The following is a 23,826-nucleotide window of genomic DNA, read 5'->3' as shown; positions in this document are numbered from 1 at the left end:
GGATCGGTTTATTTTTCATCAGGATTGGCCAAACTTTAAAAAAATATGTTTCTGTAAAATTTTAAACTTTCATGCCCATTTCTTATAAAATATGATTAACAAACATGTTTTTCTCCAGTTGTGCCTAGTTTTAAGAATTTAAACACAAGTTAAAAAAAATTATTTGTTTTATTTTAATTATTTTTTTTTCTATTTCTAAAAATTTCTATTCGACTTTTCTCTACATATTTTATTAGGTATCCATGTGATGCATTGATTTATAGCAAATATTTTACAAGAAACATCTAATTTTGATGTAATTTTTTTTCCCCATTTTGTTAAAATAGGAAACTAATTCTATTAAATTATTAAGAGCTAATGTGTGCCTTTCAATGCAGAAACCATCATTTAAAAGGATTGAAACAGAGATCTATAAAATTAAAAGCTTTGGGGATATTCTTTGGGATTCTCCTTAAGCATTATCACAACCTTCACGTCAACCCCTTTGTTTCTTTGGCTGATTTATCTTTACTCATAGTCTTGCAATCAAAGGTTAAAATAATTTTATATTCTCAACCTCATATCTAAAGTCGCCCGGGTTGTGAAATGTTAGAGAAGGATATGGAGATAACGAGCAGTATTCAATCTCAAAGTCCATTAAACAATATACAAAATAAGAGCAGAGGAAACACGGACCTCCGAAACATCAGAGGTGGGATCAGATTCCATGGAGGAGTGAGCATCCCCTGCCGAGCGGTCACAACCGCCGTGTGCTCGTTGTCATGATCAGGAAATAATGGGGGGGGGGGGAATCTGTCGTCAATTCAGTATATAAATAATGGACTAACAATTAATATGAAAAACTTCAGTCAGCATTTGACTGAGAGCGTCTTCTCTATAAATCGTGAAGTGAGGTGTTGATCCTGAACTCGATAGTTCGAATCCAACTGTGGGACATGTACACCGGTTCCTCTGGTGAGACCGTATAAACCGAAGTCCCGTGTCGCAGTAGGTGCTGGCACGAAAAAGATCCCTCCCTGCTCAGTAGTCCTGAGTGTCGAGTATAGTACAGAATATACTGCTCTCTACCAGCAAATGGTGACATCTCCATATGAGTGAACAATTTTCGAAAAATTCAATCAATCACTCACATATTTTACATTGTTCAGGAAGTTTTTAATAAAGTTTCTTTGAGGGAAAAAATCCACCCTATTCTGATAACTAGACCATCAGCTTTCATAGTATTTATCTAGAAACATCTTGCTAGATTTCAACATAATTTCTCCTCATTTAGGTTTTGAAAAATTGATCAAGTTCAATAACAAATCATTCCTTAACTAAATAAACTGATTGCTCAAATTTATTTCTTCAAAGTATGGAACTTTTGTCTTTACAAACAAACATCAACCTCCAGTTTTTTTTGTATATTCCAAATGAAATTTCTAACAAAATTAATTAAACATTTCTTTAATGTTCAATCAAAGCATCATGTTCAAGACAAGATTTAACTTTATTTTAAAAAAATGTCAAAAAAACCGTCATGTTAAAACAAGCAATCAGCGTCATTTTAATTGAAACCCATTTTTCCTGATAAAGCTATGTTTTTGTTTTCATAACTTCTTCGCTTCGTTGACCATACGATATCGGTGTTTTCATCGTTGACTTGAAGGGATTTCATCATCCTCGATACATATATTCTGTCTCACTGGCGTATCTGTAAAACATTTTAAAAATTATACCTAAGAGTCCTAATTCTCTTTTTATCTTTTCTGTTTAAAGGAGATACTAAGATAAATAAAAAAACAGCTTAAAAACTTTTTTACATTCCACTTAGAAACCATACATCAAGCATGAAAATCAGTCAATAACATTTTCACTATGAATATAGTTCAATATTTTTTTTTTTAAAATTAATATCATTGCATCTAATACAAGAGGCCCATGGGCCACATTGCTCACCTCAGCACTGTGGCTAGCATAAAAGCAAAAATTAGTTAATTATTGAAAAGTTTAAACCCAAAAAAGTCCCAACCATTCCTTAAAGGGGATAGGGTATGATTTGCACAAACCTGAGTCTAAACTTCCTGAGAATGCTTCCATATAAATATATGTATGACCAATTACATCTTTGCTATTCTCGACAAAATATTTAAAGAATTTTATTATATATTTCTATGTTAAACTTTGGTCAGCCAGTGTGGCCCTGCCCAACCACCGGGGGTGGTGGTTGAAACAAATTTGAATCTACACTAACTGAGAATGCTTCCGTATAAATATGATCAATCATGGCTTTGCTATTCTTTAGTCTTTAATACATTTTTCCTACATATTTCAATGTGAAACTTTGCTCGGTCATTGTGGACGCTGCCAAGCCCCGGGTGTCATGTCATGATTTGAACTTGAATCTACACTAACTGAGGATGCTTCCAAATGAATATGACCAATCATGGCTTTTTTATTCTTGGGAAGTTATTTAAAGAATTGTCCTCTATATTTCTTTTTAAAACAATGGTCAGTCATTGTGGCCCCGCCCTACCCCTGGGGGTCATGATTTCTATAAACTTGAAGATACACTACCTGATGATGATTCCATATAAATATGACCAAACATGGCTTTGTTTTTTACTAATTCATAATTATGTCCCCTTTGAAGGGGGCATAGCCCTTCATTTGAACAAATTTGAATCCCCTTAACTAAAACATACTTTGTGGCAAGTTTTGTTGAAATTGGCCCAGAAGTTCCTGAGAAGACGATGAAAATGTGAAAAGTTTACAGACTAACGGACAGACAGAGGGACATACAGACTGACAGACGGATGCTGGACAAGATGTGATCAGAAAAGCTCACTTAAGATTTCAGTTCAGGTGAGCTGATAAACTGATTCCAAAACCAAACCTAATTCTCTTATTTGAGGTTTTATTATCCTACCAACTACAACACTGCTTGTTGAAATTAAACTTATATTTTTGGTCTACCTTCATTCTTTCTGTCTTGCTTTAATTCCAAGTTCTCTTCTTTTCCTTGTTCGATTCCACTTGTGCTCGAGACAGGATCTGAAAATTTCAATTGTTCTTTGGAAGAAACCATTCATCAAGCATGGGAAACAGTCAGTTATATTTTCATCATGAATAAAGTTCAATAATTTTAATTTACATTAGTTTCATTGCATCTAGTTTAAACTGAACCCAAAACTTAACCTCTAATTTGGAGTTTTATCATCCTACCACCTACAACATTGGTTGTTGTCTTTTGAATGAAATAAAAAGAATTCATATAGTTTGATAACTAATTGTTGATAAGCTTTGGTCTACCTTCAATCTTTCTTTCTTGCTTTCCTTTCAAGTCCTCTTCTTTTCCTTGCTCCATTCCACTTGTGGATGAGACAGGATCTGAAAATTTCATTTGTTCTTTTGAAGAAATCATTCATCAAGCATGAGAATCAGTTAATTATATTTTCACCATGAATATAGTTCAAACAATATTCTTTACATTAATTTCATTGCATAAAGTTTAAACCGAAACCAAATCAAAAACTCTAATTGGAGTTTTATCATCCTACCAACTACCACATTGCTTGTTGTCCTTTGAATGAAATTAAACAGAATTCATAAAGTATGATAACTAATTGTTGATAAGTTTTGATCTACCTTCTATCTTCTTTTCTTGCTTTTCTTTCATCTCCTCTTTTCCAGGTTTAGAGAGTCGAGATTCATCTATTAATTAAATATAGTTTAACTTGAAATCTTCCTCATAATTATTACTTACTCATGTTTCTAAGCGAAGAAATTATTTGTTTTGGATCATCATTGTATGAAAATCTAATGAAGTAATCAGTATGTGCTTACATTATTCTGTTCTTTCAGTGAGATTTAAGGGGTAAATATATTAAGGTTAGGATTGAGGTTAAGATTAAGGTTAAGGTTAGGGTTAGGGTTAATTTGATATAATGGTTTATGTAAAGATTTAAGTTTGGTACTAAGATCACATACAAAGTATGACTTGAGATTTAAAAGAAAACAAATTTACCACGGAATATATATATTTTGTGAATTAATTTTCAGTTTAATACAGTTGACGTAAAGAAGTTTTCAAGAGAATTGTCTATTCCAATAAATTCCCCTCATGGACAAAGTCAATATTTCATGACTCATATTATCGGGTCAAGAGAAGATATTTATTTATTTGCATGTTTCATTACGCAATTTTTACACTTCGGATCAGGGTCTTCACTGTGACCCTTTCAATACGGTATTACTTATATCTTCAACTTAAGTCATTTTCTCTTATTTATATCTCTAATTTTGATGATCGTTAAAACTACTTTATTTCTTATTAAATCGGTCATTTTTCAACCACATATTGAAGTTTGTTCTCATTCTAAGAAAATATTTTAATCTCCAGCATTAAAAAAAAAGATTCCTTTTCCTCTATTCCACTTACCGGGTTCTTCGACTTTCTTTGACATCTTCCTACTGTCTCGTTTAGTAAAATGGCGGCTCAAACCTACAAGTATGCACGTGACAATAAAAATAGAACTGACGTAAAGGTTCTGGAACTCTCTATGGTAAAATATCTCTCAGTAAAACTGGACCTACAATTATCACGTGATTTTTTTTTTTTTTGGCATTGACAAGATGCAACTGAGTTACAATAAAAGCCCCATTAGCCTACCCCTAACAAAGAGTAAAAGCTGCATCAATATGCTAATAAACATTCTTTAGAGTAAGAGTTGTACCAAACTGCATGATAGAAAAGAGGGGTTAGGGAGCGGCAGAGAATTATTCTTGTTATACGAAATGAAATTATTATTTTTTTTATTGTAACACTTGCTTCCTTGTGATTTCAATAATCTCTCTATATATCCAAACAAATGATTTCGAAGCAAGCTTTGGACAAAAGGGTATAAAATCTCAATATATACTAATATTTGACTCGAAAAGATCTGTAATTAATCAGCGACTTTCATCTTAAAAAAAAAATAAAAAGAGCTATAAAATGAACGATCCCATCGGGAATCGAACCCGGCACCCCTTAATCTGAAGTCCGCTGTTCTACCTACTGAGCCAAAGTGTATGATGGAAATGACGAAATAAACTTTAATAGTTTCGCTACACAAAGTATTTAAATTAAAAAAACAATAACCACGCCTACTGAAATCACGTGACAGAAAGTGACATTGACGAGATGGCTCCGGAGCAATCTTCGTAAAACCTCCTATACCCTAACCCTAACCCTAACCCTAACCCTAACCCTAACCCTGAAGTCAATTTTTTTCGCGGACATTTGTACAACAAACTTTGTGCAAAAATAATGCAATATAAAGAGAGTATTAAGATACCAGCGTAATTTTCTACCATGGATTGGATCAAGGATTTTTTCCAAGAAGGGGGGGGGGGACCACAGTAAAAAACAATCCATTTTAACTCTTCAATTTCCTGGCAAGCAAAATAAAAGTTGCCAAACGTGAAATTACTATTTCATAGCTGGAGGGGGGTGGAGTGATTGAGAGAAATTTGTTGATAAGCGAAAAAAAAAAAAACAACAACACACACGCACACGCACAAACGTGAAAATCATAGGTAGACGAGGGGTGGGGGGGGGGTTGACAGATATTTGCTGACAAGTAATGAATTCTAATGCTTTAATATCTATTACTTCTCATACAAACTTAAACTGGGTCTGCGTCACAAAAGTAGTCTCCGTTTTAAGTCGTGGCGGTCTAAAGGTAACTTTTTATTTGCTTTTTTTTTTTTTTATCAGTTTAATATCTCTAAAAACTCAACGGAGGGGGGTGGGGGGCGGACCCACCACCGCACCCCCTCAAGATCTGCGCATGGAACATAATTAAAAATTAGACATTTCGAAGAATTATGACCCCAATGAAAAAAGTACGTTTCAATTATTTGATATTTCTAGACCTAATGTTTTCAACAAGTTTAAGAAAAATAAGATCTAGTAAAATGATCAATATCCAAAGTATTACCTTTTCTTGTTAACAAAAACCGGAAAACAATATTTTATATCTTACTTAAAGATACCAGATTAGTGTAAGATACCAGGTTAGGTTTAAGATACCAGGTTAGGTTTAAGATACCAGGTTAAGTTTAAGATACCAGGTTAAGTTTAAGATACCAGGTTAGGTTTAAGATACCAGGTTAGGTTTAAGATACCAGGTAAGGTTTAAGATACCAGGTAAGGTTTAAGATACCAGGTTAGGCTTAAGCTACCAGGTTAGGTTTAAGATACCAGGTTAGGTTTAAGATACCAGGTTAAGTTTAAGATACCAGGTTAGGTTTAAGATTAAGGTTAGGTTTAAGATACCAGGTTAGGTTTAAGATACCAGGTTAGGTTTAAGATACCAGGTAAGGTTTAAGATACCAGGTTAAGTTTAAGATACCAGGTTAGGTTTAAGATACCAGGTTAAGGTTAGGTTTGAAGATAAAGGTTAAGGTTAGGGTTAAAGATTGATATTAAAGGAAGGTTTAAAAGTTAATGAGGGGTTGAAGATTTAGATTAAATTTTAGTTCTTGTTTCAGAGTGGAATCTTGATATGGTAACTAATCAAACAAATCTTCATTTTTGAAAAGGGTTAACATAAGAAGGTTTACTATCAAGGTAACCATTAGGTTTCAGATTCAGGTTAGGTTTAAGATTGAATTTAATGTTATGGTTAAGATTAAGATTCAGATTAGAGTTAAGGATGGGTTAAAGAGTAAAAATATGTTTGAGTTAAATTGATGATAAATTAAGGTTGTGATTTAGGTTTAAGTTATGGTTAAAGTTTAGTTTATGGTTAAGAGATAGATTAAGGATAAGCTTGAGGTTTGAAGATTAAGATTGACGTAAAAGTGAAGGTTTACTTCTAGGTTAAGATTCAAATTAAGGTTTGAATTTGGATTACATATAATATTTAGTTTAAGATTAAGAACAAATGTTAAAGTGGAATGCCAGGCCAACTCTTTCTTTTATAGATCTTTGTGGCATCCTTTTTAAAGAATGGTATGAGGCATTAAAAGGCCGATATTAGCTCTGATTTTTTCTTTTGTATATTTTTAAAGAAAAATAAAGAAAAAAGTATTTATATCCAAATCAGATGTTTTCTACTTAAAAGTTTGCTGTAAATGAATGCATCATATAAATGTCTAATAAAATATACAAAGAAATGCTGCAAAGACTTTTTAAATTAATTTTATACCAATTATTTATGAAATTGAAATTCATCATTTGTGAAATATTTTTAAACCTATGGTTAAAAACACCATGAAACTAGTCATAACTTAAGAGAACATGTTTTCCAATCACATTTTAAAGAGAAATTGAACTGAAATTGCAAAAATTTAGGGGAAAAAATAATTTTTTTAAAATTTGTTATTTAACCCGATCAAAATTACACCGATCCTCATCAAAATTTCAACATAATAACTACAAAACTAGTTTATTGCCTTTTTCATGGATTTACTATTAAAGAATATATTTGATTGTCAAGTTCAATTTTTTTTAAACTCCTATTATACCGAATGAGACGAGTTTTCTTCGAGAAATGTTATTTATATCTAATAAATGTACAATTCTGGTTGGGATCGGTTTATTTTTCATCAGGATTGGCCAAACTTTAAAAAAATATGTTTCTGTAAAATTTTAAACTTTCATGCCCATTTCTTATAAAATATGATTAACAAACATGTTTTTCTCCAGTTGTGCCTAGTTTTAAGAATTTAAACACAAGTTAAAAAAAATTATTTGTTTTATTTTAATTATTTTTTTTTCTATTTCTAAAAATTTCTATTCGACTTTTCTCTACATATTTTATTAGGTATCCATGTGATGCATTGATTTATAGCAAATATTTTACAAGAAACATCTAATTTTGATGTAATTTTTTTTCCCCATTTTGTTAAAATAGGAAACTAATTCTATTAAATTATTAAGAGCTAATGTGTGCCTTTCAATGCAGAAACCATCATTTAAAAGGATTGAAACAGAGATCTATAAAATTAAAAGCTTTGGGGATATTCTTTGGGATTCTCCTTAAGCATTATCACAACCTTCACGTCAACCCCTTTGTTTCTTTGGCTGATTTATCTTTACTCATAGTCTTGCAATCAAAGGTTAAAATAATTTTATATTCTCAACCTCATATCTAAAGTCGCCCGGGTTGTGAAATGTTAGAGAAGGATATGGAGATAACGAGCAGTATTCAATCTCAAAGTCCATTAAACAATATACAAAATAAGAGCAGAGGAAACACGGACCTCCGAAACATCAGAGGTGGGATCAGATTCCATGGAGGAGTGAGCATCCCCTGCCGAGCGGTCACAACCGCCGTGTGCTCGTTGTCATGATCAGGAAATAATGGGGGGGGGGGGAATCTGTCGTCAATTCAGTATATAAATAATGGACTAACAATTAATATGAAAAACTTCAGTCAGCATTTGACTGAGAGCGTCTTCTCTATAAATCGTGAAGTGAGGTGTTGATCCTGAACTCGATAGTTCGAATCCAACTGTGGGACATGTACACCGGTTCCTCTGGTGAGACCGTATAAACCGAAGTCCCGTGTCGCAGTAGGTGCTGGCACGAAAAAGATCCCTCCCTGCTCAGTAGTCCTGAGTGTCGAGTATAGTACAGAATATACTGCTCTCTACCAGCAAATGGTGACATCTCCATATGAGTGAACAATTTTCGAAAAATTCAATCAATCACTCACATATTTTACATTGTTCAGGAAGTTTTTAATAAAGTTTCTTTGAGGGAAAAAATCCACCCTATTCTGATAACTAGACCATCAGCTTTCATAGTATTTATCTAGAAACATCTTGCTAGATTTCAACATAATTTCTCCTCATTTAGGTTTTGAAAAATTGATCAAGTTCAATAACAAATCATTCCTTAACTAAATAAACTGATTGCTCAAATTTATTTCTTCAAAGTATGGAACTTTTGTCTTTACAAACAAACATCAACCTCCAGTTTTTTTTGTATATTCCAAATGAAATTTCTAACAAAATTAATTAAACATTTCTTTAATGTTCAATCAAAGCATCATGTTCAAGACAAGATTTAACTTTATTTTAAAAAAATGTCAAAAAAACCGTCATGTTAAAACAAGCAATCAGCGTCATTTTAATTGAAACCCATTTTTCCTGATAAAGCTATGTTTTTGTTTTCATAACTTCTTCGCTTCGTTGACCATACGATATCGGTGTTTTCATCGTTGACTTGAAGGGATTTCATCATCCTCGATACATATATTCTGTCTCACTGGCGTATCTGTAAAACATTTTAAAAATTATACCTAAGAGTCCTAATTCTCTTTTTATCTTTTCTGTTTAAAGGAGATACTAAGATAAATAAAAAAACAGCTTAAAAACTTTTTTACATTCCACTTAGAAACCATACATCAAGCATGAAAATCAGTCAATAACATTTTCACTATGAATATAGTTCAATATTTTTTTTTTTAAAATTAATATCATTGCATCTAATACAAGAGGCCCATGGGCCACATTGCTCACCTCAGCACTGTGGCTAGCATAAAAGCAAAAATTAGTTAATTATTGAAAAGTTTAAACCCAAAAAAGTCCCAACCATTCCTTAAAGGGGATAGGGTATGATTTGCACAAACCTGAGTCTAAACTTCCTGAGAATGCTTCCATATAAATATATGTATGACCAATTACATCTTTGCTATTCTCGACAAAATATTTAAAGAATTTTATTATATATTTCTATGTTAAACTTTGGTCAGCCAGTGTGGCCCTGCCCAACCACCGGGGGTGGTGGTTGAAACAAATTTGAATCTACACTAACTGAGAATGCTTCCGTATAAATATGATCAATCATGGCTTTGCTATTCTTTAGTTTTTAATACATTTTTCCTACATATTTCAATGTGAAACTTTGCTCGGTCATTGTGGACGCTGCCAAGCCCCGGGTGTCATGTCATGATTTGAACTTGAATCTACACTAACTGAGGATGCTTCCAAATGAATATGACCAATCATGGCTTTTTTATTCTTGGGAAGTTATTTAAAGAATTGTCCTCTATATTTCTTTTTAAAACAATGGTCAGTCATTGTGGCCCCGCCCTACCCCTGGGGGTCATGATTTCTATAAACTTGAAGATACACTACCTGATGATGATTCCATATAAATATGACCAAACATGGCTTTGTTTTTTACTAATTCATAATTATGTCCCCTTTGAAGGGGGCATAGCCCTTCATTTGAACAAATTTGAATCCCCTTAACTAAAACATACTTTGTGGCAAGTTTTGTTGAAATTGGCCCAGAAGTTCCTGAGAAGACGATGAAAATGTGAAAAGTTTACAGACTAACGGACAGACAGAGGGACATACAGACTGACAGACGGATGCTGGACAAGATGTGATCAGAAAAGCTCACTTAAGATTTCAGTTCAGGTGAGCTGATAAACTGATTCCAAAACCAAACCTAATTCTCTTATTTGAGGTTTTATTATCCTACCAACTACAACACTGCTTGTTGAAATTAAACTTATATTTTTGGTCTACCTTCATTCTTTCTGTCTTGCTTTAATTCCAAGTTCTCTTCTTTTCCTTGTTCGATTCCACTTGTGCTCGAGACAGGATCTGAAAATTTCAATTGTTCTTTGGAAGAAACCATTCATCAAGCATGGGAAACAGTCAGTTATATTTTCATCATGAATAAAGTTCAATAATTTTAATTTACATTAGTTTCATTGCATCTAGTTTAAACTGAACCCAAAACTTAACCTCTAATTTGGAGTTTTATCATCCTACCACCTACAACATTGGTTGTTGTCTTTTGAATGAAATAAAAAGAATTCATATAGTTTGATAACTAATTGTTGATAAGCTTTGGTCTACCTTCAATCTTTCTTTCTTGCTTTCCTTTCAAGTCCTCTTCTTTTCCTTGCTCCATTCCACTTGTGGATGAGACAGGATCTGAAAATTTCATTTGTTCTTTTGAAGAAATCATTCATCAAGCATGAGAATCAGTTAATTATATTTTCACCATGAATATAGTTCAAACAATATTCTTTACATTAATTTCATTGCATAAAGTTTAAACCGAAACCAAATCAAAAACTCTAATTGGAGTTTTATCATCCTACCAACTACCACATTGCTTGTTGTCCTTTGAATGAAATTAAACAGAATTCATAAAGTATGATAACTAATTGTTGATAAGTTTTGATCTACCTTCTATCTTCTTTTCTTGCTTTTCTTTCATCTCCTCTTTTCCAGGTTTAGAGAGTCGAGATTCATCTATTAATTAAATATAGTTTAACTTGAAATCTTCCTCATAATTATTACTTACTCATGTTTCTAAGCGAAGAAATTATTTGTTTTGGATCATCATTGTATGAAAATCTAATGAAGTAATCAGTATGTGCTTACATTATTCTGTTCTTTCAGTGAGATTTAAGGGGTAAATATATTAAGGTTAGGATTGAGGTTAAGATTAAGGTTAAGGTTAGGGTTAGGGTTAATTTGATATAATGGTTTATGTAAAGATTTAAGTTTGGTACTAAGATCACATACAAAGTATGACTTGAGATTTAAAAGAAAACAAATTTACCACGGAATATATATATTTTGTGAATTAATTTTCAGTTTAATACAGTTGACGTAAAGAAGTTTTCAAGAGAATTGTCTATTCCAATAAATTCCCCTCATGGACAAAGTCAATATTTCATGACTCATATTATCGGGTCAAGAGAAGATATTTATTTATTTGCATGTTTCATTACGCAATTTTTACACTTCGGATCAGGGTCTTCACTGTGACCCTTTCAATACGGTATTACTTATATCTTCAACTTAAGTCATTTTCTCTTATTTATATCTCTAATTTTGATGATCGTTAAAACTACTTTATTTCTTATTAAATCGGTCATTTTTCAACCACATATTGAAGTTTGTTCTCATTCTAAGAAAATATTTTAATCTCCAGCATTAAAAAAAAAGATTCCTTTTCCTCTATTCCACTTACCGGGTTCTTCGACTTTCTTTGACATCTTCCTACTGTCTCGTTTAGTAAAATGGCGGCTCAAACCTACAAGTATGCACGTGACAATAAAAATAGAACTGACGTAAAGGTTCTGGAACTCTCTATGGTAAAATATCTCTCAGTAAAACTGGACCTACAATTATCACGTGATTTTTTTTTTTTTTGGCATTGACAAGATGCAACTGAGTTACAATAAAAGCCCCATTAGCCTACCCCTAACAAAGAGTAAAAGCTGCATCAATATGCTAATAAACATTCTTTAGAGTAAGAGTTGTACCAAACTGCATGATAGAAAAGAGGGGTTAGGGAGCGGCAGAGAATTATTCTTGTTATACGAAATGAAATTATTATTTTTTTTATTGTAACACTTGCTTCCTTGTGATTTCAATAATCTCTCTATATATCCAAACAAATGATTTCGAAGCAAGCTTTGGACAAAAGGGTATAAAATCTCAATATATACTAATATTTGACTCGAAAAGATCTGTAATTAATCAGCGACTTTCATCTTAAAAAAAAAATAAAAAGAGCTATAAAATGAACGATCCCATCGGGAATCGAACCCGGCACCCCTTAATCTGAAGTCCGCTGTTCTACCTACTGAGCCAAAGTGTATGATGGAAATGACGAAATAAACTTTAATAGTTTCGCTACACAAAGTATTTAAATTAAAAAAACAATAACCACGCCTACTGAAATCACGTGACAGAAAGTGACATTGACGAGATGGCTCCGGAGCAATCTTCGTAAAACCTCCTATACCCTAACCCTAACCCTAACCCTAACCCTAACCCTAACCCTGAAGTCAATTTTTTTCGCGGACATTTGTACAACAAACTTTGTGCAAAAATAATGCAATATAAAGAGAGTATTAAGATACCAGCGTAATTTTCTACCATGGATTGGATCAAGGATTTTTTCCAAGAAGGGGGGGGGGGACCACAGTAAAAAACAATCCATTTTAACTCTTCAATTTCCTGGCAAGCAAAATAAAAGTTGCCAAACGTGAAATTACTATTTCATAGCTGGAGGGGGGTGGAGTGATTGAGAGAAATTTGTTGATAAGCGAAAAAAAAAAAAACAACAACACACACGCACACGCACAAACGTGAAAATCATAGGTAGACGAGGGGTGGGGGGGGGGGTTGACAGATATTTGCTGACAAGTAATGAATTCTAATGCTTTAATATCTATTACTTCTCATACAAACTTAAACTGGGTCTGCGTCACAAAAGTAGTCTCCGTTTTAAGTCGTGGCGGTCTAAAGGTAACTTTTTATTTGCTTTTTTTTTTTTTATCAGTTTAATATCTCTAAAAACTCAACGGAGGGGGGTGGGGGGCGGACCCACCACCGCACCCCCTCAAGATCTGCGCATGGAACATAATTAAAAATTAGACATTTCGAAGAATTATGACCCCAATGAAAAAAGTACGTTTCAATTATTTGATATTTCTAGACCTAATGTTTTCAACAAGTTTAAGAAAAATAAGATCTAGTAAAATGATCAATATCCAAAGTATTACCTTTTCTTGTTAACAAAAACCGGAAAACAATATTTTATATCTTACTTAAAGATACCAGATTAGTGTAAGATACCAGGTTAGGTTTAAGATACCAGGTTAGGTTTAAGATACCAGGTTAAGTTTAAGATACCAGGTTAGGTTTAAGATACCAGGTTAGGTTTAAGATACCAGGTAAGGTTTAAGATACCAGGTAAGGTTTAAGATACCAGGTTAGGCTTAAGCTACCAGGTTAGGTTTAAGATACCAGGTTAGGTTTAAGATACCAGGTTAAGTTTAAGATACCAGGTTAGGTTTAAGATTAAGGTTAGGTTTAAGATACCAGGTTAGGTTTAAGATACCAGGTTAGGTTTAAGATACCAGGTAAGGTTTAAGATACCAGGTTAAGTTTAAGATACCAGGTTAGGTTTAAGATACCAGGTTAAGGTTAGGTTTGAAGATAAAGGTTAAGGTTAGGGTTAAAGATTGATATTAAAGGAAGGTTTAAAAGTTAATGAGGGGTTGAAGATTTAGATTAAATTTTAGTTCTTGTTTCAGAGTGGAATCTTGATATGGTAACTAATCAAACAAATCTTCATTTTTGAAAAGGGTTAACATAAGAAGGTTTACTATCAAGGTAACCATTAGGTTTCAGATTCAGGTTAGGTTTAAGATTGAATTTAATGTTATGGTTAAGATTAAGATTCAGATTAGAGTTAAGGATGGGTTAAAGAGTAAAAATATGTTTGAGTTAAATTGATGATAAATTAAGGTTGTGATTTAGGTTTAAGTTATGGTTAAAGTTTAGTTTATGGTTAAGAGATAGATTAAGGATAAGCTTGAGGTTTGAAGATTAAGATTGACGTAAAAGTGAAGGTTTACTTCTAGGTTAAGATTCAAATTAAGGTTTGAATTTGGATTACATATAATATTTAGTTTAAGATTAAGAACAAATGTTAAAGTGGAATTCCAGGCCAACTCTTTCTTTTATAGATCTTTGTGGCATCCTTTTTAAAGAATGGTATGAGGCATTAAAAGGCCGATATTAGCTCTGATTTTTTCTTTTGTATATTTTTAAAGAAAAATAAAGAAAAAAGTATTTATATCCAAATCAGATGTTTTCTACTTAAAAGTTTGCTGTAAATGAATGCATCATATAAATGTCTAATAAAATATACAAAGAAATGCTGCAAAGACTTTTTAAATTAATTTTATACCAATTATTTATGAAATTGAAATTCATCATTTGTGAAATATTTTTAAACCTATGGTTAAAAACACCATGAAACTAGTCATAACTTAAGAGAACATGTTTTCCAATCACATTTTAAAGAGAAATTGAACTGAAATTGCAAAAATTTAGGGGAAAAAATAATTTTTTTAAAATTTGTTATTTAACCCGATCAAAATTACACCGATCCTCATCAAAATTTCAACATAATAACTACAAAACTAGTTTATTGCCTTTTTCATGGATTTACTATTAAAGAATATATTTGATTGTCAAGTTCAATTTTTTTTAAACTCCTATTATACCGAATGAGACGAGTTTTCTTCGAGAAATGTTATTTATATCTAATAAATGTACAATTCTGGTTGGGATCGGTTTATTTTTCATCAGGATTGGCCAAACTTTAAAAAAATATGTTTCTGTAAAATTTTAAACTTTCATGCCCATTTCTTATAAAATATGATTAACAAACATGTTTTTCTCCAGTTGTGCCTAGTTTTAAGAATTTAAACACAAGTTAAAAAAAATTATTTGTTTTATTTTAATTATTTTTTTTTCTATTTCTAAAAATTTCTATTCGACTTTTCTCTACATATTTTATTAGGTATCCATGTGATGCATTGATTTATAGCAAATATTTTACAAGAAACATCTAATTTTGATGTAATTTTTTTTCCCCATTTTGTTAAAATAGGAAACTAATTCTATTAAATTATTAAGAGCTAATGTGTGCCTTTCAATGCAGAAACCATCATTTAAAAGGATTGAAACAGAGATCTATAAAATTAAAAGCTTTGGGGATATTCTTTGGGATTCTCCTTAAGCATTATCACAACCTTCACGTCAACCCCTTTGTTTCTTTGGCTGATTTATCTTTACTCATAGTCTTGCAATCAAAGGTTAAAATAATTTTATATTCTCAACCTCATATCTAAAGTCGCCCGGGTTGTGAAATGTTAGAGAAGGATATGGAGATAACGAGCAGTATTCAATCTCAAAGTCCATTAAACAATATACAAAATAAGAGCAGAGGAAACACGGACCTCCGAAACATCAGAGGTGGGATCAGATTCCATGGAGGAGTGAGCATCCCCTGCCGAGCGGTCACAACCGCCGTGTGCTCGTTGTCATGATCAGGAAATAATGGGGGGGGGGGGAATCTGTCGTCAATTCAGTATATAAATAATGGACTAACAATTAATATGAAAAACTTCAGTCAGCATTTGACTGAGAGCGTCTTCTCTATAAATCGTGAAGTGAGGTGTTGATCCTGAACTCGATAGTTCGAATCCAACTGTGGGACATGTACACCGGTTCCTCTGGTGAGACCGTATAAACCGAAGTCCCGTGTCGCAGTAGGTGCTGGCACGAAAAAGATCCCTCCCTGCTCAGTAGTCCTGAGTGTCGAGTATAGTACAGAATATACTGCTCTCTACCAGCAAATGGTGACATCTCCATATGAGTGAACAATTTTCGAAAAATTCAATCAATCACTCACATATTTTACATTGTTCAGGAAGTTTTTAATAAAGTTTCTTTGAGGGAAAAAATCCACCCTATTCTGATAACTAGACCATCAGCTTTCATAGTATTTATCTAGAAACATCTTGCTAGATTTCAACATAATTTCTCCTCATTTAGGTTTTGAAAAATTGATCAAGTTCAATAACAAATCATTCCTTAACTAAATAAACTGATTGCTCAAATTTATTTCTTCAAAGTATGGAACTTTTGTCTTTACAAACAAACATCAACCTCCAGTTTTTTTTGTATATTCCAAATGAAATTTCTAACAAAATTAATTAAACATTTCTTTAATGTTCAATCAAAGCATCATGTTCAAGACAAGATTTAACTTTATTTTAAAAAAATGTCAAAAAAACCGTCATGTTAAAACAAGCAATCAGCGTCATTTTAATTGAAACCCATTTTTCCTGATAAAGCTATGTTTTTGTTTTCATAACTTCTTCGCTTCGTTGACCATACGATATCGGTGTTTTCATCGTTGACTTGAAGGGATTTCATCATCCTCGATACATATATTCTGTCTCACTGGCGTATCTGTAAAACATTTTAAAAATTATACCTAAGAGTCCTAATTCTCTTTTTATCTTTTCTGTTTAAAGGAGATACTAAGATAAATAAAAAAACAGCTTAAAAACTTTTTTACATTCCACTTAGAAACCATACATCAAGCATGAAAATCAGTCAATAACATTTTCACTATGAATATAGTTCAATATTTTTTTTTTTAAAATTAATATCATTGCATCTAATACAAGAGGCCCATGGGCCACATTGCTCACCTCAGCACTGTGGCTAGCATAAAAGCAAAAATTAGTTAATTATTGAAAAGTTTAAACCCAAAAAAGTCCCAACCATCCAAAAAAGTCCCAACCATTCCTTAAAGGGGATAGGGTATGATTTGCACAAACCTGAGTCTAAACTTCCTGAGAATGCTTCCATATAAATATATGTATGACCAATTACATCTTTGCTATTCTCGACAAAATATTTAAAGAATTTTATTATATATTTCTATGTTAAACTTTGGTCAGCCAGTGTGGCCCTGCCCAACCACCGGGGGTGGTGGTTGAAACAAATTTGAATCTACACTAACTGAGAATGCTTCCGTATAAATATGATCAATCATGGCTTTGCTATTCTTTAGTTTTTAATACATTTTTCCTACATATTTCAATGTGAAACTTTGCTCGGTCATTGTGGACGCTGCCAAGCCCCGGGTGTCATGTCATGATTTGAACTTGAATCTACACTAACTGAGGATGCTTCCAAATGAATATGACCAATCATGGCTTTTTTATTCTTGGGAAGTTATTTAAAGAATTGTCCTCTATATTTCTTTTTAAAACAATGGTCAGTCATTGTGGCCCCGCCCTACCCCTGGGGGTCATGATTTCTATAAACTTGAAGATACACTACCTGATGATGATTCCATATAAATATGACCAAACATGGCTTTGTTTTTTACTAATTCATAATTATGTCCCCTTTGAAGGGGGCATAGCCCTTCATTTGAACAAATTTGAATCCCCTTAACTAAAACATACTTTGTGGCAAGTTTTGTTGAAATTGGCCCAGAAGTTCCTGAGAAGACGATGAAAATGTGAAAAGTTTACAGACTAACGGACAGACAGAGGGACATACAGACTGACAGACGGATGCTGGACAAGATGTGATCAGAAAAGCTCACTTAAGATTTCAGTTCAGGTGAGCTGATAAACTGATTCCAAAACCAAACCTAATTCTCTTATTTGAGGTTTTATTATCCTACCAACTACAACACTGCTTGTTGAAATTAAACTTATATTTTTGGTCTACCTTCATTCTTTCTGTCTTGCTTTAATTCCAAGTTCTCTTCTTTTCCTTGTTCGATTCCACTTGTGCTCGAGACAGGATCTGAAAATTTCAATTGTTCTTTGGAAGAAACCATTCATCAAGCATGGGAAACAGTCAGTTATATTTTCATCATGAATAAAGTTCAATAATTTTAATTTACATTAGTTTCATTGCATCTAGTTTAAACTGAACCCAAAACTTAACCTCTAATTTGGAGTTTTATCATCCTACCACCTACAACATTGGTTGTTGTCTTTTGAATGAAATAAAAAGAATTCATATAGTTTGATAACTAATTGTTGATAAGCTTTGGTCTACCTTCAATCTTTCTTTCTTGCTTTCCTTTCAAGTCCTCTTCTTTTCCTTGCTCCATTCCACTTGTGGATGAGACAGGATCTGAAAATTTCATTTGTTCTTTTGAAGAAATCATTCATCAAGCATGAGAATCAGTTAATTATATTTTCACCATGAATATAGTTCAAACAATATTCTTTACATTAATTTCATTGCATAAAGTTTAAACCGAAACCAAATCAAAAACTCTAATTGGAGTTTTATCATCCTACCAACTACCACATTGCTTGTTGTCCTTTGAATGAAATTAAACAGAATTCATAAAGTATGATAACTAATTGTTGATAAGTTTTGATCTACCTTCTATCTTCTTTTCTTGCTTTTCTTTCATCTCCTCTTTTCCAGGTTTAGAGAGTCGAGATTCATCTATTAATTAAATATAGTTTAACTTGAAATCTTCCTCATAATTATTACTTACTCATGTTTCTAAGCGAAGAAATTATTTGTTTTGGATCATCATTGTATGAAAATCTAATGAAGTAATCAGTATGTGCTTACATTATTCTGTTCTTTCAGTGAGATTTAAGGGGTAAATATATTAAGGTTAGGATTGAGGTTAAGATTAAGGTTAAGGTTAGGGTTAGGGTTAATTTGATATAATGGTTTATGTAAAGATTTAAGTTTGGTACTAAGATCACATACAAAGTATGACTTGAGATTTAAAAGAAAACAAATTTACCACGGAATATATATATTTTGTGAATTAATTTTCAGTTTAATACAGTTGACGTAAAGAAGTTTTCAAGAGAATTGTCTATTCCAATAAATTCCCCTCATGGACAAAGTCAATATTTCATGACTCATATTATCGGGTCAAGAGAAGATATTTATTTATTTGCATGTTTCATTACGCAATTTTTACACTTCGGATCAGGGTCTTCACTGTGACCCTTTCAATACGGTATTACTTATATCTTCAACTTAAGTCATTTTCTCTTATTTATATCTCTAATTTTGATGATCGTTAAAACTACTTTATTTCTTATTAAATCGGTCATTTTTCAACCACATATTGAAGTTTGTTCTCATTCTAAGAAAATATTTTAATCTCCAGCATTAAAAAAAAAGATTCCTTTTCCTCTATTCCACTTACCGGGTTCTTCGACTTTCTTTGACATCTTCCTACTGTCTCGTTTAGTAAAATGGCGGCTCAAACCTACAAGTATGCACGTGACAATAAAAATAGAACTGACGTAAAGGTTCTGGAACTCTCTATGGTAAAATATCTCTCAGTAAAACTGGACCTACAATTATCACGTGATTTTTTTTTTTTTTGGCATTGACAAGATGCAACTGAGTTACAATAAAAGCCCCATTAGCCTACCCCTAACAAAGAGTAAAAGCTGCATCAATATGCTAATAAACATTCTTTAGAGTAAGAGTTGTACCAAACTGCATGATAGAAAAGAGGGGTTAGGGAGCGGCAGAGAATTATTCTTGTTATACGAAATGAAATTATTATTTTTTTTATTGTAACACTTGCTTCCTTGTGATTTCAATAATCTCTCTATATATCCAAACAAATGATTTCGAAGCAAGCTTTGGACAAAAGGGTATAAAATCTCAATATATACTAATATTTGACTCGAAAAGATCTGTAATTAATCAGCGACTTTCATCTTAAAAAAAAAATAAAAAGAGCTATAAAATGAACGATCCCATCGGGAATCGAACCCGGCACCCCTTAATCTGAAGTCCGCTGTTCTACCTACTGAGCCAAAGTGTATGATGGAAATGACGAAATAAACTTTAATAGTTTCGCTACACAAAGTATTTAAATTAAAAAAACAATAACCACGCCTACTGAAATCACGTGACAGAAAGTGACATTGACGAGATGGCTCCGGAGCAATCTTCGTAAAACCTCCTATACCCTAACCCTAACCCTAACCCTAACCCTAACCCTAACCCTGAAGTCAATTTTTTTCGCGGACATTTGTACAACAAACTTTGTGCAAAAATAATGCAATATAAAGAGAGTATTAAGATACCAGCGTAATTTTCTACCATGGATTGGATCAAGGATTTTTTCCAAGAAGGGGGGGGGGGACCACAGTAAAAAACAATCCATTTTAACTCTTCAATTTCCTGGCAAGCAAAATAAAAGTTGCCAAACGTGAAATTACTATTTCATAGCTGGAGGGGGGTGGAGTGATTGAGAGAAATTTGTTGATAAGCGAAAAAAAAAAAAACAACAACACACACGCACACGCACAAACGTGAAAATCATAGGTAGACGAGGGGTGGGGGGGGGGGTTGACAGATATTTGCTGACAAGTAATGAATTCTAATGCTTTAATATCTATTACTTCTCATACAAACTTAAACTGGGTCTGCGTCACAAAAGTAGTCTCCGTTTTAAGTCGTGGCGGTCTAAAGGTAACTTTTTATTTGCTTTTTTTTTTTTTTATCAGTTTAATATCTCTAAAAACTCAACGGAGGGGGGTGGGGGGCGGACCCACCACCGCACCCCCTCAAGATCTGCGCATGGAACATAATTAAAAATTAGACATTTCGAAGAATTATGACCCCAATGAAAAAAGTACGTTTCAATTATTTGATATTTCTAGACCTAATGTTTTCAACAAGTTTAAGAAAAATAAGATCTAGTAAAATGATCAATATCCAAAGTATTACCTTTTCTTGTTAACAAAACCGGAAAACAATATTTTATATCTTACTTAAAGATACCAGATTAGTGTAAGATACCAGGTTAGGTTTAAGATACCAGGTTAGGTTTAAGATACCAGGTTAAGTTTAAGATACCAGGTTAAGTTTAAGATACCAGGTTAGGTTTAAGATACCAGGTTAGGTTTAAGATACCAGGTAAGGTTTAAGATACCAGGTAAGGTTTAAGATACCAGGTTAGGCTTAAGCTACCAGGTTAGGTTTAAGATACCAGGTTAGGTTTAAGATACCAGGTTAAGTTTAAGATACCAGGTTAGGTTTAAGATTAAGGTTAGGTTTAAGATACCAGGTTAGGTTTAAGATACCAGGTTAGGTTTAAGATACCAGGTAAGGTTTAAGATACCAGGTTAAGTTTAAGATACCAGGTTAGGTTTAAGATACCAGGTTAAGGTTAGGTTTGAAGATAAAGGTTAAGGTTAGGGTTAAAGATTGATATTAAAGGAAGGTTTAAAAGTTAATGAGGGGTTGAAGATTTAGATTAAATTTTAGTTCTTGTTTCAGAGTGGAATCTTGATATGGTAACTAATCAAACAAATCTTCATTTTTGAAAAGGGTTAACATAAGAAGGTTTACTATCAAGGTAACCATTAGGTTTCAGATTCAGGTTAGGTTTAAGATTGAATTTAATGTTATGGTTAAGATTAAGATTCAGATTAGAGTTAAGGATGGGTTAAAGAGTAAAAATATGTTTGAGTTAAATTGATGATAAATTAAGGTTGTGATTTAGGTTTAAGTTATGGTTAAAGTTTAGTTTATGGTTAAGAGATAGATTAAGGATAAGCTTGAGGTTTGAAGATTAAGATTGACGTAAAAGTGAAGGTTTACTTCTAGGTTAAGATTCAAATTAAGGTTTGAATTTGGATTACATATAATATTTAGTTTAAGATTAAGAACAAATGTTAAAGTGGAATGCCAGGCCAACTCTTTCTTTTATAGATCTTTGTGGCATCCTTTTTAAAGAATGGTATGAGGCATTAAAAGGCCGATATTAGCTCTGATTTTTTCTTTTGTATATTTTTAAAGAAAAATAAAGAAAAAAGTATTTATATCCAAATCAGATGTTTTCTACTTAAAAGTTTGCTGTAAATGAATGCATCATATAAATGTCTAATAAAATATACAAAGAAATGCTGCAAAGACTTTTTAAATTAATTTTATACCAATTATTTATGAAATTGAAATTCATCATTTGTGAAATATTTTTAAACCTATGGTTAAAAACACCATGAAACTAGTCATAACTTAAGAGAACATGTTTTCCAATCACATTTTAAAGAGAAATTGAACTGAAATTGCAAAAATTTAGGGGAAAAAATAATTTTTTTAAAATTTGTTATTTAACCCGATCAAAATTACACCGATCCTCATCAAAATTTCAACATAATAACTACAAAACTAGTTTATTGCCTTTTTCATGGATTTACTATTAAAGAATATATTTGATTGTCAAGTTCAATTTTTTTTAAACTCCTATTATACCGAATGAGACGAGTTTTCTTCGAGAAATGTTATTTATATCTAATAAATGTACAATTCTGGTTGGGATCGGTTTATTTTTCATCAGGATTGGCCAAACTTTAAAAAAATATGTTTCTGTAAAATTTTAAACTTTCATGCCCATTTCTTATAAAATATGATTAACAAACATGTTTTTCTCCAGTTGTGCCTAGTTTTAAGAATTTAAACACAAGTTAAAAAAAATTATTTGTTTTATTTTAATTATTTTTTTTTCTATTTCTAAAAATTTCTATTCGACTTTTCTCTACATATTTTATTAGGTATCCATGTGATGCATTGATTTATAGCAAATATTTTACAAGAAACATCTAATTTTGATGTAATTTTTTTTCCCCATTTTGTTAAAATAGGAAACTAATTCTATTAAATTATTAAGAGCTAATGTGTGCCTTTCAATGCAGAAACCATCATTTAAAAGGATTGAAACAGAGATCTATAAAATTAAAAGCTTTGGGGATATTCTTTGGGATTCTCCTTAAGCATTATCACAACCTTCACGTCAACCCCTTTGTTTCTTTGGCTGATTTATCTTTACTCATAGTCTTGCAATCAAAGGTTAAAATAATTTTATATTCTCAACCTCATATCTAAAGTCGCCCGGGTTGTGAAATGTTAGAGAAGGATATGGAGATAACGAGCAGTATTCAATCTCAAAGTCCATTAAACAATATACAAAATAAGAGCAGAGGAAACACGGACCTCCGAAACATCAGAGGTGGGATCAGATTCCATGGAGGAGTGAGCATCCCCTGCCGAGCGGTCACAACCGCCGTGTGCTCGTTGTCATGATCAGGAAATAATGGGGGGGGGGGGAATCTGTCGTCAATTCAGTATATAAATAATGGACTAACAATTAATATGAAAAACTTCAGTCAGCATTTGACTGAGAGCGTCTTCTCTATAAATCGTGAAGTGAGGTGTTGATCCTGAACTCGATAGTTCGAATCCAACTGTGGGACATGTACACCGGTTCCTCTGGTGAGACCGTATAAACCGAAGTCCCGTGTCGCAGTAGGTGCTGGCACGAAAAAGATCCCTCCCTGCTCAGTAGTCCTGAGTGTCGAGTATAGTACAGAATATACTGCTCTCTACCAGCAAATGGTGACATCTCCATATGAGTGAACAATTTTCGAAAAATTCAATCAATCACTCACATATTTTACATTGTTCAGGAAGTTT

The 23,826-nt window shown here is 32.5% G+C and overlaps 1 protein-coding gene across 1 annotated transcript in view; it reads right to left on the bottom strand.

Annotated features, from left to right (window-relative positions):
* LOC133177266 (ABC transporter F family member 4-like) overlaps positions 1–23,826 on the bottom strand; it is a gene marked incomplete at its 5' end in the record, with an annotated part of 55,152 nt that overhangs the window by 6,441 nt on the left and 24,885 nt on the right. The window contains 6 exons of the mRNA XM_061312334.1: positions 2,956–3,033; positions 3,292–3,369; positions 10,513–10,590; positions 10,849–10,926; positions 18,070–18,147; positions 18,406–18,483. Of these exons, the coding sequence (XP_061168318.1) occupies positions 2,956–3,033; positions 3,292–3,369; positions 10,513–10,590; positions 10,849–10,926; positions 18,070–18,147; positions 18,406–18,483 (468 nt within the window). The remainder of the gene's footprint in view (positions 1–2,955; positions 3,034–3,291; positions 3,370–10,512; positions 10,591–10,848; positions 10,927–18,069; positions 18,148–18,405; positions 18,484–23,826) is intronic.

This window comes from Saccostrea echinata, unplaced genomic scaffold, assembly GCF_033153115.1.
Source record: "Saccostrea echinata isolate AGI-Se365-2 ecotype Australia unplaced genomic scaffold, CSIRO_AGI_Sech_v1 ptg000109c, whole genome shotgun sequence".
In the NCBI taxonomy this organism is placed as follows: domain Eukaryota; kingdom Metazoa; phylum Mollusca; class Bivalvia; order Ostreida; family Ostreidae; genus Saccostrea; species Saccostrea echinata.
This window is presented reverse-complemented; position numbering and strand designations above follow the sequence as displayed.